Source organism: Engraulis encrasicolus, chromosome 5, assembly GCF_034702125.1.
Source record: "Engraulis encrasicolus isolate BLACKSEA-1 chromosome 5, IST_EnEncr_1.0, whole genome shotgun sequence".
NCBI classification, from domain to species: domain Eukaryota; kingdom Metazoa; phylum Chordata; class Actinopteri; order Clupeiformes; family Engraulidae; genus Engraulis; species Engraulis encrasicolus.
The window spans coordinates 34,634,416-34,651,499 of NC_085861.1; the positions used below are offsets into that span (position 1 = coordinate 34,634,416).

A 17,084-nucleotide genomic window follows, 5' to 3' on the forward strand; every position below is an offset into this window, starting at 1 on the left:
GGCGGAATGAGAATTCTCTTTTCAGTGGGTGGGCCTTATATTAGAGAGAGGATTTCCATTGGTCAATTTATTGTCGGGGGGCGACGTTTTCCACCCACCCTAAACGTTGATTGGTTTACACCGAGGAAAAGGAGTCCTGCGTTGAAGCCACGCTTTTGCCACTACTTAACTGGCTGTTTTATTCTCAGAATGAACGTGTGTGTGCGGTCTCGCTAGTGAGCGGTGGGAATGATAAAAGTCGCATTTGCAGCCTACGCGTTGCGCTTCATATCAAAAGGAAAATCAAGCCAAGACCTTATTTCTCCACCAACAGCCTGAGCATAAGCACAGTTTTGGATAGACCTATCAAGGTAAGCCATGTTCGTGGTTGAATTCACATCAATTCGTCTTATCTGGGACCGTGTCGTATCGCATTTCATAGGGCTAGCCTCTTGCTAACCTAGCCGGGCAGTCTAAATGCGGGTGGCATAGCCGAAAATGACACTGCATACAAGAGTAGTGACTGCAGACACCCGGTCTTTTCCTCAGGGTCTTGTCTTTTGTAGATTTTAGATTAAATAGCGAGCATTGCCCTATACAATTTTTACAGTAGCCGGCATTCAGGCTACGCGCCGTTGAAATTAATAGTCAATCGCAAGACATATGCCCTAGTCAATGTGAACTCGTATTAACCTTTTGAATGGTGAGTTTACACGGACTATTTGTCTTTGTGGACTCTCTTCTTTTCAGTAAACTGATAGGATAGGGCCTATTAGCCATAATCCCCGTCGTTATACCACATTCATATAGGCCCACTGTTATTACATTATTATTGTTATTATTATTATTATTATTATTATTATTATTGTCCTCACCATGGGTCACCATTTTGTGGTCGATGTGAAGACAGAGCAGCAATGGCTGGTAGTGTGGTGGTGGTGGTGGGGGGGGTGATCTAGCTATCAGTAGTAATTATTCATCACTTCATGCTTCTAGGTGTGGTTGGGTTGGTTACGCGTCTTTGTGGACACGCGTTGTAGTGCCTGTATCAATTATGACACTAGTGGTGCTAGCTGGCAGCTTGCCAGCCGGTCGTTGGTGGGATGAGCAACCTGGATGGACGCAGTGAATGTCTTCCAAGGCCGAGAGCAGAGGAGAGGAGGGCGTCTGCTCTAGTAGGGTAGTTTTTTGGTTCCAATGTCACCGCTGCACCCTCGCTACCCTAAAACCGTGCCGTGTGCGCTCTCTCCTGAATGGGTGAGGCGTATCCATTCCTCTCCTCTCTTCTATGGAAAGCCAAAACGGCCACTTTTCGGATCAAAGTAGCACGTTAAGATTGAAATTCGCCCGTTAAAAGCGCCCGTTTTCCCGGAATACGGGCGCTTTTTTCGCCGTCTTTCACCAACAACGGCCGCTCTGTACGCGCGCCATGATGCATTGGAACGACGCACGTCACCGACGCCCGTAATTTCATGTCAAAGCGCGCGTTCCTGACGCGCGTCGCTACCGAGACAACGGGCGTTGAAGACGTGCGTTTTCCTAATATGATAATAATGTCCATCCTTCTTTTCCGAGAGCCAATGCATTTGAAGTGGTTGCGGCCAATCGCTGATCAAGACAGCCAGACCAAGACAGTTCATCACAGATGAATAACAGGAAGCAGGAAACTTTCTGATTAAAATATTAGTGCAATCAATGACAAAACACTTGATTAGGTCAGAGCCGTTTCGAACGCCATAGCTCATGTTCTTTCTCTCTCTCTCTCTCTGCAAAGGTTTTGTAATGTTCACCATCTTGCTGTTTTGTGTAGGCCTACTTTTGTGGATTGCGAAATGACGTAATAGCGCCGAAAATGGCAGCCTTGTTTTTCGCTTCTCATCTTTCTGATATAGGCCTATTTTTAATAACATTAGGCCTACTATGTATCAGAGGTGGAAACAGTAGGCCTACAGAAAATGTGTAACCACTGCAAAGGTTTGTTGAGTACATTTTGACCCAAGTAGCTAAACAGCATAAACGCCGTTGTGCTGAGGATTGCACATGCAGATAGGGTTACAAACTATCCATGACTTTTCACTGGATACCTAAAAAATAAAAGAAAGCTGAGGTGGATCCATCCGGAAAAAAAAACTTCCAACTACTCACTGAGTAGCTAGCACCTGGTAAGTGTCTTTCAACATTTGTTTTACACTAGTAACCTCTTAATACGTAAAATATAGGCAATTCAAGTGTAAGGTGTCATGTAGATGACTTGTCAACACAAGATGCTTTCCATAAGAAAGCATCAATGATGCAGAGCTATGTTCTACCTAGCTATGCCATAGCAGTAACTGGCGCTATGCTAAGATATTGTTATGCTGAGATATTGAGAGGGCTGTGTAACGCGTGTATATAAACACGGCATTTTTTAGTGCTCTTAGTAGAAAAGAAAGTTCAGTGTTATGGTTTAAATGTAAAGGTAAACCATGTGTACATCTCTAACGCCGAATTTCCTATAGTAGGCTTACTCTTCATAGGATGCTGTCATGAAATGCACAGGCCTACCCAGCCTTCATGTTGTCCTTGTAATTAATGTTAAGTGTAACACTTAATGTTTTCACAAAATTGTCTGCCTTCCAAAATGAGACATCAGTGGCCTAATGGTTAGGGAGGTGGTCTTGATATTGGGGCAGGTGCGAAACCCATCCTTACCTCTCTCCTCATCTCCATCATGGCTGAAGGGCCCTTGAGCAAGGCACTTAGCCCCACAATGCTGCAGGGACAGTAACCAATTCACTGTGAAAAACTTGGTTGTTTGGGATAAAAATTGTCATTTAAGTATATCTTTCTATTTCTCCAGGTGAGAAGAGCAATGGTCTGATGGCTGAGATTGGATGTATGGAAGAGACCGAGGTCCAGCACACCAAGCCAAGTTTAACCAATTAACTTACCCATGTCAGCGTCTGCACCAGACCATTTCAATGTATTAATCAGATCATTCAGTTGTTCATAGACTTTATTTTTAGACACAAATTACACATGCATTTTAAGGTTACAATGGTGATACGAGGGGACGTCTATCCTGAGATGGACATACAACACATGTGCATTTTATATTAATGAATGGTTCTCTGAACTACTGTGGTATCCTGACCCGAGTTCATATTATTACTTACATGCAGCATAATCCAGGCACCAAAATACCCATGTAACTGGATACGTACATATGCTGGAGAACATAGAACTAGAGTAATTAGTTTTAAACTACAGTAGACTCAATATACTGTAGACAGACAAAAACATGTTCTAAGTTGTGTACAATAAAATACCAAAGGAAATGCCTGGACGGACATCATTTCAGTTATTTCATATACATGCATGTTATTATCACAACTACTGTGTGTCATCACTGACTACTCCCACAACAGGTACAGGTCAGGAGATGAATGCATCAAGGGAGGAATGTGGGGGTAGGCACGGTGGATAAGGAGACAAGCATCACTGATAGTGAGGCCACAGTGGGTTTACATACAGTGTTCAATCTCGCCCTCCAACCCGTGCCTGCAGTTCACCTAGGGAGCGCTGTCGAGACAGCAGAGCTCATAAGGCTGGCGCTAATAACTGACAATTGTGCTCGCTGTCGGCTGAAACTTGGCAATATTACTGTAAGTTCTGAGAAACCAATGTGGATTTAAATGAAATGTACAATAACCTGGGAGTCATGCCCTTCTGATTTCTTACAGCTTTGGCATTTATGAGTCAGGCTCCGCTAGCATCTTGCTAACAAAATTGCTTTACGGCCGTCGTGATCACAGCAATGCAGCCGGGCGACCAATCCAAACGCAGTGTGTGAAGCCACTCGTGACGTCATATTGACAATAAATACGTATTTTACAAAGATCCACCGAGTTTAAACATTCAAACTAAGTGCTGTTTGAAAGGGTAATTTATCCTGCCTTTTAGAAAAATAAAATGAAACGATGATACCAATTCTTTCCCAAAGCAATGGCAGCATCTGTGGTTGAGCTCCATGGTACCCTATTCATTCTAACAGCCTCTGCGCTCCTTGGCCCTCCTCTGCGCTGTCTGGATGGCGCCACTTAGTGGACAGTACCACCCGGAAAAAGTGGCGAGACTCTGGTGAGGCGCTGGCAAAGCCTAAGCGAAGCCTCTCAGGCAACTTCTTCATGATGGCTTCCTGTGCTGATAAAAAAGGAAAACATGTTATTTAAATTAATATGGTAATGCATTGTAATATACATGTGTTAGACAATGAAAACATCTGACATTTTGGTGTGGGAAGTTTCATGGATAAATTGGACCACCTTGGTGGCCAGTGTACATTAATTGCACATTGCACTAAAGAGCAGTGTGTGAAGGCTCAATTAACGGGGAAAGAGCAAAGCACATAACAGCATGGGTGACATACAAACATTAAAAAAAATCTGGTGCATATTTGACCAAGATAACAAGTCTTTATGATGTATTAAGAGCCACGGTATCCAAGGTAATATCTGCATACCAACAAGAAGGATAATCAGACATGCGTCCACAGTTAATCCTGTTGGATGTGGTTCATCTTGGTGGTATGCAGACATTACCTTGTATAGCCCACCAAGAATTTCAATTTTTTTAACCCATTATGTTGTGTGCATTGCAATATTTTGAAGAGAACTGTGAGAACTCTTATTACCCTGCTAATTGAACCTTCACACTCTGCGTCAGCTTCCGACACCAAGATGTTTTGTTGTCTAACTCCTGTACTGTTACAGTACTGATTGAATGAATTACCGGATGTAGCACTATGTTGTCTGAATTTAAAAATGTGATGCCAGCCAGTAGGCTAAATAATATTTATCACAACTCACTATTCATTTATTTACCTGTGCTGCTAGGATGCAATTCTACACCATCCTGACGAACCCTGGGCACATAGAACAGTCTCTCATCCTTCTTCACCATGACTCATGGTTTTAGTTTGGGTGCTGACCACCTGACTCTGATGAACCTGCAATGACAAAATTATATACATCTATGTATAAATATATACATCCTATTACATTATAGGCCTACACTGGAGGTATAGCATAAATGGAAAGAGAAAAAAATGCATGTACCCCTAGATGCATAAAGTGTAAATGTGTGCAGTTCAGTAATAGATGCTTCAGAAATGAGGATACAGCATAATGATGAGATACACTGATAACAGGTATGCTGTGCTCAAGATTTCAAATGAACCTTTTTCATCACCAGCCAAAATGGCTAATAGATGTTTAATCTCACCAATGGGTCAAAGTGGCAACTAAGTTTTATTTTGTACCAGCCAACCTGAGTTTTCACCAGCATTTGGCTGATTGCAATGTTAATTTAGAGCTCTGGCTGTGCTTTTCTTTCTATTGAGGGGAACATATCTTCTCAGGTTTTATTTATGCATAAACTAATCAAAGTGTAGGCCTATAAGCGGTGTAATGTTACACCGCTTATAGGCCTACACTTTGATAAGTTTAAGCATAAATAAAACCTGACTATCTGAGTCCCCCGTATCAACTGGCGACTCCATGTAAACACAATGATTGGTCAAAAACGAAAGTCTCAATCCTGGTCTAAATGAATACACCCCAGATTAAGAGTGACACTTAAATTTGCGTCCAATCTCCACTGCTTCTAGCATCTGCAGTCGCCAGTTGTTACGGCCAAAGATACTTTTTCACACCGGTAGTCTGTCCTAAATGCGTTTCTACATGTCTAACAATTCAACACCTTTTGAACACAATACAACAACATTGAAATAAGCATAGGCCTACTTCTTGATGCATTGTGCAAACGTTGTGTCTGAAACAACAATGAAATCCACTTGGATCAAACGTAACGAGTGAAACCAAGTTAACCTACACAATACGTCCGAGAAGAAAAATAAAAACATGAACACCTGTCTGAAGCAAAAAAAATACAGCATTGAGTGTTGTTGTATGTTAGCATCTTACCTGTGCCATGACGAGGATGCCGCCGCGTTGATGAGCCATCAGTGACGAACTGGTGCATAAAGTTGCTTTGTAGTAGGCAATGAAGAGGCTCGGTGTAAAGGTAATACATTTACTGAAGTAGTTTTAAATTGACACGGAATAAAACAATCCACCGCAGGCAGAGTGAGTACGTGCTAGCAGCAACAACATACACTTCTTCTTCTCCTCCCAGGCCAGGAACCGTATGACCCAAATATGCCATCTAGTGGCGCAGAATACAATAAGGTTTTGTAAATCTGCGCCAGTGGAGTATCCAGCACAATAATTTTAACATTAGGTAATTTTAGCATATTCGGCAACGCTTATTTTTCTTTTCTTTTATCTCAAAGGCGAGAGAGCAGCCTGCGAGTCCTCAGTAGAACATGTTCTCTACAATGACGTGGTTCTCTAGTAACAGCTGAGCCAATCGGTGGTGCAAAGCTCATAAAAATTATGGACAAACTGGCACAAGCGCGCCGGAACGTGTTTCAAACCATCAACTGTGAAAACCATTAAACCACTGTTCCGAAGTTTGCTTCAGTACGGAAAAACCACGTGATATATGACGTATGAAACAGTAAACTTTTATTAGGCCATTAGGCCTATAAGTCCCACTTGGATAGACAAGTAGACATCATCATACGTTATGAACACAACAAGGAGAAGACATTAATGTTCAGCAACATTTTATTCTGATCGCCCAAAAAATAGCCTAATAATAAATAAATAAATAAATAAATGTGGCATCGTAGCCTTTGTAATGTCGTCTACCTCAACTGCCTCATCAGTAGCCCAAAATGTCAAATGTCTGGATTCTGGAAGTTAGTGCAAAAGTATGAGAGCGGTCCAATATTGGGGGTAATGTCGCAGATGATGAGGGCACAACATCATCTTATCGAATTGAGCCCGTTTAATTGCAAACATGACATTTCACCAGGAGAGGGCCCTGTTACTGAAGCTTCAAGTACTAACCCATTTTTTGAAGCAATGTGCCTAATGGTTCAGAGCTTCAACAAAGCTTCATTGGCCCATCACTAGGACAAACCGCTTAAGTTCTCCTGAGAGGTGTTTTTGGACGCAATAAAATGCTTTGAAATACACCATCAAATAGCCTAACTTTCCATCTAAAATAATGTTGCATACCAGGTCAGAGAACACCAAGGATTATGAAAAAAGGTGGACATGGCAATGTAATTAGAGTGGCATGGCCTCTTTCACTTAAAATGTAATTTGAGTAAGTTAGCCTACTTAGTTACTTTATTAGCTTTCCTCTTTCCTCTTCCTCTTGTTTATTTTTCTTGAATATCGTCCTCCATAACCTCTATCTCTTGCTCGGCACCAGCCATCATCAAATACATTGATACAATATAGTAAAATAGTGGAAATGCTGTGTGCGATCCTGCACAATCTTTCATTTCCGGGGAATTGTGGCATTATTGTGCATGTCATTTAGTCTCTCAGTCATTTTTTTTACTCAGTACTCAGGCCAGGTTCCAGTGTAATTGAGTAAAGTAGGCTACTTGGGTCAAAATGTACTCAACAAACCTTTGCAGAGAGAGAGAGAGAGAAAGAACATGAGCTATGGCGTTCGAAACTGCTCTGACCTAAGCAAGTGTTTTGTCATTGATTACACTAACATTTTAATCAGAAAGTTTCCTGTTTCCTGTTATTCATCTGTGATGAACTGTCTTGGTCTGGCTGTCTTGATCAGCGATTGGCCGCAACCACTTCAAATGCATTGGCTCTCGGAAAAGAAGGATGGACATTATTATCATATTAGGAAAACGCACGTCTTCAACGCCCGTTGTCTCGGTAGCGACGCGCGTCAGGAACGCGCGCTTTGACATGAAATTACGGGCGTCGGTGACGTGCGTCGTTCCAACGCATCATGGCGCGCGTACAGAGCGGCCGTTGTTGGTGAAAGACGGCGAAAAAAGCGCACGTATTCCGGGAAAACGGGCGCTTTTAACGGGCGAATTTCAATCTTAACGTGCTACTTTGATCCGAAAAGTGGCAGTTTTGGCTTTCCATACTCTTCCCCCTGGTCTCGCCTGCCTGCTTACCGGCTTTATTCTCCTAAACCCACCGGACTGACGGAGTGCTGGTGCAGTGAGCGCGTGTTATGATGTTGCCATGGAACATTTAAAGGGGAGGCAGATTTTTGGTGTGGTGTGGCCGCGTGGAGCAGCGCTGCCATTCTGACGGCGCGCCGTGGCGCAGTGTGTGAGAGAGCGTGCCCGACTCGAGTGTCACGTTCGATGGAATTAATTAAAGAGGAACACGTCAAATCATCGTCTTCTCGTGAACCCGCAAGCCTGAGCTCTTTCCTTCGGGGAGAAGTAGATGTTAGGGAGGAAGGGAGACGCTGTGTGCGTCTTTGTGAGTGTGTATGTAATGCACAGAGAACTGGCTGGTGGTGTGACTGCAGCCCTGCCGGAAGCAGCTAGGGGCATCTTGTGTCAAACTGGTTATGGTGTGTGTGTGTGTGTGTGTGTGTGTGTGTGTGTGTGTGTGTGTGTGTGTGTGTGTGTGTGTGTGTGTGTGTGTGTGTGTGTGTGTGTGTGTGTGTGAGTGTGAGTGTGAGTGTGAGAGTGAGCTTGCATGAATGTGACGTGCGCGTGAGTGTGTATGTGTGTGTGTGAGTCATGAAGGCAGGTAACGTCTGCCTTTGTGAAGAAGCCAGTGTGTAGTAGGGATGGCACAAACCGCACCGAAAACCGAAACCGTACAATTCACACACATACCGAACCGAACCGTGCAATCCGTCGCAAACCGCAATTCATGTACTGCCCAGAAAAATATGTAAAACAGACATTCTAGGAGTATCTTATCCAGTCTCTCTGATTAAAACATTAGCGTAAAAGACCAATCAGAGGATGACACAATTAAAATCACACCATTTTCACATTATGAGCCTCTACAATAAGCCTATTATAAGCCTATACATCACTTTTTAACTGCAGTTATATAAATATTGTTTAATATTCCCAGTGCATCATTTATCATGAACTAAAAAAAAGAACCGTAGAGAACCGAAAACCGTGACCTTGACATCGTGATATGAACCGAACCGTGAATTTTGTGAACCGTACCACCCCTAGTGTGTAGACACCGTGGAATGATTGGAATCGGGCGGTTCACACACTTCTCAAAGTGTAACACTCTCTCTCACACACACACACACACACACACACACACCTCTATCACTCGCCCACTCCCACTCCCGCACAAACACACTCATACACATACCTGTATGCTGCAGACAAAAGGCTTGCGCCAGCCACCTTTCTTGCTAAACCGTGTTCGACTGCAGTGCAGCCCAGAATGAGACACACACACACACACACACACACACACACACACACACACACACACACACACACACACACACACACACACACACACACACACACACACACACAAAGTGCAGTCCAGACTGAGCACACACACACACACACACACACACACAGAGTGCAGTCCAGACTGAACACACACACACACACACACACACACACACACACACACACACACACACACACACACACACACACACACCTATAGCCTACATGCACAATGCAGTCCAGAGCACAGATCTGGCTTCGGCCTTACCATTGCTGACCCATCCACTGCCTTATATATTGATGGGGAAACCTGTTCGTGTCAGTTAGTGTGTGTGTGAGAGAGAGAGAGATACAGTGTGCCTATAGGGAGCCTGCACAAACACACTGTGCAGTCTATGCCTTGGCATTGCTGATACAGACCGGCTTACATGTTAATCTGGCACATCAATAGGTCGGGCAGGTAGTCAGACAGGTAGGCAGGCAGACAGGGAGCTCACCCCTGACCTGGGGTGCTATGTCTGGCTACAGGTCGGCAGGAATGACCTCTGCATCATGGAGGATTTTACACGGTCCCCTTGGTAATAAGGCAGAGAGCAGTGAATCAATATCACTAGTAGGGATGGCGAAAATTGAAAAAACTCTTAACCGGCTACTGAGACTCATTAACCGGTGGTTAACCGGTTAACCGGTAATCTTGAATTATACAACGTACGTGTGCCTGATATGCACAGCACTGTTTTTTTTCTCACATAAACCTTTTTTTTTCGCTGCGCAGACAGTCCTGTCATGTCCAGAAACTGTTGCCATATGGAAAATGCTGAATTATCGTACTAAAACCTCAAAATGATCGGGTTTTTTGGGCTTTTTGGGAGGAAATTATCATTATGATTATTATTATTATTATTATTACAACCGGTTAACCGGTGGCAGAAAATTTTAACCGGTTAAAGTTGATCCGGTTGACTATCGGTTAACCGGTTACCGGTTAACATCCCTAAATCACTAGCACTGTGTTGATAGCAGCGCCATGGATCACCAGATTCTAGAAATGAGAAACAAGGAATTCTGCTTGGGTGCTGAAGATGAATGTATTCCTCTGGTGCTCTTGTCTACAGCATGGAGCTCCAACATATTCTTCAAAGAAGAGAGCAGTAGAACTAGAAGTGCCCTTAATGATGTCATTAAGGTACAATACTACATTTACAGAAATCTGTAAGCGGTACCTGTAAGAGGGATTCCACTTTATAAGTTACGGCTCTGGAAGGGATGATCCTAAGACACCTCTCTAGTGCACCAGGATCATCATATTCTGTCTGCAGACAGTAGGTTCTGTCCAACATGCGTCCTCGACCTGTGCTTGTGGCCTCGCATTTTTGCTGATACCCCGCCTCTGTGGAGAAAACAATAATTCCCCGCTGTCAGCCTAACCACAACAACTTTTGGGGGACAATTCTTTGTTCATTATACCGATTGGAATTGAGAAAATGACATTAGAATTGAGCTTTTGAGAGATATTGAAATTCACTTCTGTCGTCACGTCAGTGACGTCCAGGCGAGGCCACAAGCATACAAGGGAGCAATGGAGGACGGGAGTCTGCATAGAAAGAACCCAGTGTGTTTCATCTGCAGTACACTTCCTCCAAAAGCTAGCACAATGCTAATGACCGCCAACCAGATGTCGAGCTCTGTGTTGCTGCCAATCACCATATTTTGGCCTTGGCCAGGGCTCACTTGTAAAAGAGAATTTTATTCTCAATGTGATTTTATTTCCCTGGTTAAATAAAGGTAAAATAAAATAAAAAAAATATGTCTGCAGATATTTCTTGAGTCAGCACACTGTTCCTCCAAACATATGACCAGACTGGGTCTAATTAGCATGTGTCTGTGACCACAGACTGATCTGACAAGACTCCTCTGTCTTCTGGTGTTGTTATAAAGCACTACAACAGTGTAGTGTAGTTACTTGTGTCCTGTGTTGTGGGTTGACCATGCCCTCTTACGGGCATCAGCACATGGCACCTCTGAACAGACTTTACTAGCTAGAAGAGCTGGGCTTGTACTAAATCTAGCACCACAATAAAACAGTGTTAATTCAACACTGAGAGAGTACTCTTTGACTGAATACACTCTAGAAGATGTTAAATCGACTCTGTAAGTGTTGAATAACACTGCATTGCAAAAAATGTTTTGGGCTTTTTATGCCTTTATTTAGGACACGGCAGGAAGAGTTTGACAAGAAATGAGTGGCAGAGAGAGGGGAAGGATTGGCTAAGGACCTTGGGTCGGAATCATTGAGCCACCGCACGCCCAACATTGTATTTCAGTCATACAGATGCTGTACTGACTGACTGAGCTAGCAGCAGCCAATCATCTAGCTCCCTTGGTAGTGCGGCTCTCATACTGGAGTTTGCTTCGGGTTCGAGACTGGGTGCAGACTGCATGGGTCCTCAAGTGACATGTTTGCTTAATCAGCTACAGTGCATATCCTCAATCAGTGATTGGCTCTTCTGAAACATAAGCACCTATTTGTATTAGCATCTATAATACATTTCTTTTCTGATATGATAAATCCTGAGCTAAAAAATGCACCCTAAAAATGTGAACAAAGCCACTGTCGCCACACAATGTGCTCATATCTTCCTGCTTTCTTTTGGCCTCTGTGTTATGGCGCTGTTATACAATGTTATAACAGTGATATTACATTTGTCCTGTGTTTTTGGTCTATCTCAAAGTAGAGCAGCCCAGGACCCTGCACCACACACACACACACACACAGTGTTCAATGGGGTTCTTTTCGGCGAGGCAAGTTGAAAGGCTGGCACGGCATTCACTATATTATTAGACGGAGGAAGTGAGGACTGCTGCCTGACCTGTTTATCACACACACACACACACACACACACACACACACACACACACACACACACACACACACACACACACACACACACACACACACACACACACGGGAGCAGGAGAGTGAGGGGACAAGGCTTGAGTCATTAGACATGAGACTTCCACAGTAATGACACATCACACACACACACACACACACACACACACACACACACACACACACACACACACACACACACACACACACACACACACAAACACACACACACACATTCATCACACACACACACACACACACACACACACACACACACACACACACACACACACACACACACACACACACACACACACACACACACATCAGTCATCTCACATCCATCACACGCATAGGCTCACACACATCATGGCATCACAAGCAGCATAGTAGCGCAGGACGAACCGGATGAGTGACCCAATCTACAGCACACTGACCCGTATTCACATCTCACTCCCTCCATCCCTCTATTTCTCTCTTCTCATCTCTCCTGCTTCCTATCTTCCTCTTTCTCTATCTTTCTTTCGACTCTCTCTCTCCCATTTCCTTTTTAACTACTGTATAGTTTGGTTCTTTCTTTCTTTCTTTCTTTCTTTCTTTCTTTCTTTCTTTCTTTCTTTCTTTCTTTCTTTCTTTCTTTCTTTCTTTCTTTCTTTCTTTCTTTCTTTCTTTCTTTCTTTCTTTCTTTCCTTCCTCTGTCCCCCTTCTCTCTCTTCTTCCTGTCTCAGTATGCAGCCTAGGATGTCAGGTTAAAGACCCATCAAACGCAGGGATGCTGTGGTGAACACACACACACACACACACACACACACACACACACACACACACACACACACACACACACACACACACACACACACACACACACACACACACACACACTTCGCCATGTCTCCTTTCCAAGACGTAGCTCTCATTTAGGCCATGTCAGAGCATTTTTCCAGTACACATCTCTCTCTCTCTCTCTCTCTCTCTCTCTCTCTCTCTCTCTCTCTCTCTCTCTCTCTGTCTCACTCTCACTCTGTCCCTCTCTCTCTCTCTCTCTCTCTCTCTCTCTCTCTCTCTCTCTCTCTCTCTCTCTCTCTCTCTCCCTCCATTTCAGCTGTTCTCTTTACCTCTTTTTTACACATGGCTTCTCCTGTGATGCGTGATTTAACCCTTAATGCTGCGTACATTACTTGGTCTGGAAATAGCACTGAACACACACACACACACACACACACACACACACACACACACACACACACACACACACACACACACACACACACACACACACACAGGTGGTGATTGCTGCTGTTTATTAGCTAGACCAAGACCAAGAGCTATCAGTGACACACAGGCCAAAACACAAGCACCCAAAAACACAGACAATACACATCTCAATTAGAATGTATAATCTCATCATAACCCATCTGCACCTGGAACTACACATTAATACCTTTCATCTCACTCAAGAAAGCTCATCCATCCATCCCTCTCGCTCCACTCCTCCTCCTTTTCTGTGCATTTTTATTGTTCTCTCCATTCTCCCTATTCTCACCACCCCTCCTCCTCTCTGCATCCCTCCTTTTATCCCCAACCCCTCCTCTTCTCTCCAGCCTGACCATCATCCATCACAGGGATTATCATCAGTCGCATTATGGGATCCTATCCATCCATCTCTGCCCCATCCGTCTCCTCGCCCCTCTCTCTTCCTCTTCCTCATCCTCTTCCTCCCCCTCTCTCTTCTCCTCCTCTATCTCCTCTTCCTTTCCCCTTTCTCTCTTCTCCTCCTCCTCCTCCTCCTCATCCTCTCCTCGCTCTCCACCCCCACTTTTCTCCTCCTCTCCCCTCTCTTCTTCACTTCCTCCTCTTCTTCACCTCCTAACCCCTCTCTCGTCTCCTCTTCCCTCTCTACTTTCCTCCCCCCAATCCTCCTCCTCTTCTCCTCCTCCATCATCATTCATGCATCATAAGAGCATCATTGTGTAGGAACAGTGTTAACCATGTCAGCCCCAGTTCCAGCTCATCTTTTCTGCCCTTCGTCTTCTCTTCCTCATACTCATCTCTTCTTCCTCCACCATCATTTAAATGCATCACAAGCATTATAGTCTGGAAATAGAGTCGTATGGCATTAGTCATGTCATCCCCTGTTCCTCCTTTTCAGTCTTGCCTCTCATCTCCTCCTCCACCTTCTCCTTTTCCGTATCACCTTCCTCCTCTTGTTCTCCTTCGCCTCTGCCCCCTCCTCTTCTTCCTTGTTCTATCTCTTCCTCTACCACCACCTCCTCCTTCTTCTCCTCCTCTGCTCCTTCCTCTGCCTTTGCCCCCTTTCATTTCTTCATTGTCCCACAATCTTCGTCTGGCCCTCTCCCCACCTCTTTGGTAGCGCCATCATCACTATAAATAGTAGGCCTAGCTGTGTCTGACCGTGCTCCACTAGTGAAATATGAATCAGAGGGGCTTTGGAATCCTTCAGTCTCCTGTAATATGAAACACTTTCCTCCTGAAACCTCTAATGTATCATCAGCAACGGCTCCCCATCGCATAGCCTAGTCTCCCTAAGACGCTTTCTCTCTATCTGTCTCCATCTCTATCTCTATCTATCTCTCTCTTTCTCTTGCTCTCGCTCTCGCTCTCCCCCTCCCCAGTGTCCTATCCAGTAGTCTCTGTCTGGCTACTGTAGTCTCCACAGACAGGCAGTTTGCTGTGCTGATCCATATTACTGCATAATTATTGCTGCCTACGCTGTAGTTGAACACATTTCATATAGTGACTGCATAGCCAAGCAGTTGCCACTGGCAGGTCTGCTGACAGCTTTGGCCATGCCCAAGTCATCTTAAAGGCCCCTTCACGAATGTAAATGGAGAGCCCATTCTTCACCCCCTCCCCTGGGCCCGGGACAGCTGACCCCTTCGTCCCCTACTGTTGGCTTCCCTGGCCATTGGATTATACTGGGCAGCAGAGTTTGAATGGAAGATCATTTTCCACTTTACCACAGTTCCCGAATACAATCTTTCTAAGTCTTTCTAAATACCACAATGGCAATGACAATGGCAATGGCAATGAAAGTTGTAGTGCAATACTAAAGGCCCTGCGTTTTGTCATAATGGTGTAGTCCTATGGCAGTTAATTTTTCAATGACTATTACAGTGTTCCACTGAAGGTATGGTGTGCATTAAGGGGCGACGATGGTCAGAGCTGAGCGTTCATTCTCAAATTTTGTTTGTATTCAGTCTACAGTCTACTAGTTCATCTGTGTTCATGAGTAGGCCCAGTTGGGCAGCATCAGACAGTTCTAAGGAACATTTCTCTTGTCTTCAGCCTCAGTCATGGTGCATTGAGAGCCGAAGTCCCACACCTTCCCGTCACATCCAATGAACCCAAGCACTGATTGTTTAAAAAAACAAAAAAACGTAAAATGCGTGTCAGAGGCTTTCTGTGGAAATGCACCATCCAGTGTTCTCATTGCTAAAGTCACATAGGCCCAGCAGTACAGGGAGGTGTGTGACTTAGGACAGTGGTTTCCATCCTGGGGTTCACCCAGTATTTACAGGGGCCCTCTTGATTTTAATAATGTAATTTCATGTAATTAATACGGTATGTTAAATAAATGAGAAAACATTTAGTTCATATGTGTGACAAAACAACAAATTTCAAGCTCCACGTAACACATATATAATAGATGTAAAATAAGAAGGTTGTCATGAGGAACAAAGCGTTAATGACAAACGCCTTTCATGCTGCACACCATGGGTGGGGGTTACCAAAGTTTACAATGGCAAAAATATGGGTCGATTAAGAAAAGGGCAGGGAACCACTGACTTGGGCCACTGTTAGTGTTGAGCTGTGGGGTATTATTGATGTTCATGTAGCGGACATGATGCTATTATGGACATAGTGCCTGCCTATTATGCGACATATCTTGCTGCTGCTCCACTTAGAACCAGGCTTTGCATGTGAGGAGCTGCACTATATGTAGGACAGTAGAGAAATTCAGCTCTGGTGAACCTTTGGTTTGAGTTTGTGTGGTGTGGCATTTACTTTGAAATTGATTTCACATTGAAATGTATCACGCAATTACTGTATATCAGTATAATACTACTACTACTACTACTAATAATAATAATAACAATAATAATAATAATAATAAAGTAATGCTGTTATAGTTATTTCTACCATCCTCGGCGGGTAACAATAGACTTGTTATGCAACTGCTGTGCCTTTCTCGGTGTAACCGTCTCTTTGCTGCTGTAACTTACAGTATTTCGCTGTGGTAACTGTCTCACTGTATTGTGTCTCTCTCCTGTTCCTTTCACAGCTCCAGTGCCACCATGTCGAGGTCATCGGGGGGCGGGGTCAACAACGATGTCACCCGCTTCCTGTCGGTTGGCACGACGTCGCCCCAGTCTCCCAAAAGCATGTTTTCGGCCTCCAGCCAAGCGGACTGGGCGGCCAAGCGCCTGGTGTGGGTGCCCTCTGAGAAGCATGGCTTTGAGGTGATTACTTCATTACACTACATTACATTACATTACATTACAGTGAAGTGGGCGGGGGGTGACTGAGCGGCCAAGTGTGTGGGCACCCTCCGAGAAACATGGCTTCTGGAGATGATTACTTCATTACATTACAAATTATATTACATCGCATTGAACAGTGACTGGGCTGCCAATTGCCTGGTCTGGGTGCCATCAGAGAAGCATGGCTATCAGGTGAAATTGTGGGAGGGGTGAACAAGGTGGGGGTAACAGAGGAGCTATGAGGTGGAGGTGGGGTTGTTTGGGATTATCTTGGTAAACAAACAAACAAACAAACAAACATCTGTTTTGGTCTCCCTCTGAGAAGCATGGTTTAGAGGTCATTGCATTACATGTTACATTTAGTTATTACCTGGATAGATGCTTCTAA

General features: G+C 44.2%; 1 protein-coding gene across 2 annotated transcripts in view; it reads left to right on the forward strand.

Annotated features, from left to right (window-relative positions):
• The first annotated feature begins 207 nt into the window (after positions 1-207).
• Positions 208-17,084, forward strand: part of myh14 (myosin, heavy chain 14, non-muscle) — a 79,273-nt gene continuing 62,396 nt past the window's right edge. For both annotated transcript variants that reach the window (XM_063199199.1, XM_063199200.1), the window contains exons 1-2: positions 208-350; positions 16,498-16,675. In XM_063199199.1, the coding sequence (XP_063055269.1) occupies positions 16,511-16,675 (165 nt within the window). In that variant the 5' untranslated portion in view covers positions 208-350; positions 16,498-16,510. The remainder of the gene's footprint in view (positions 351-16,497; positions 16,676-17,084) is intronic.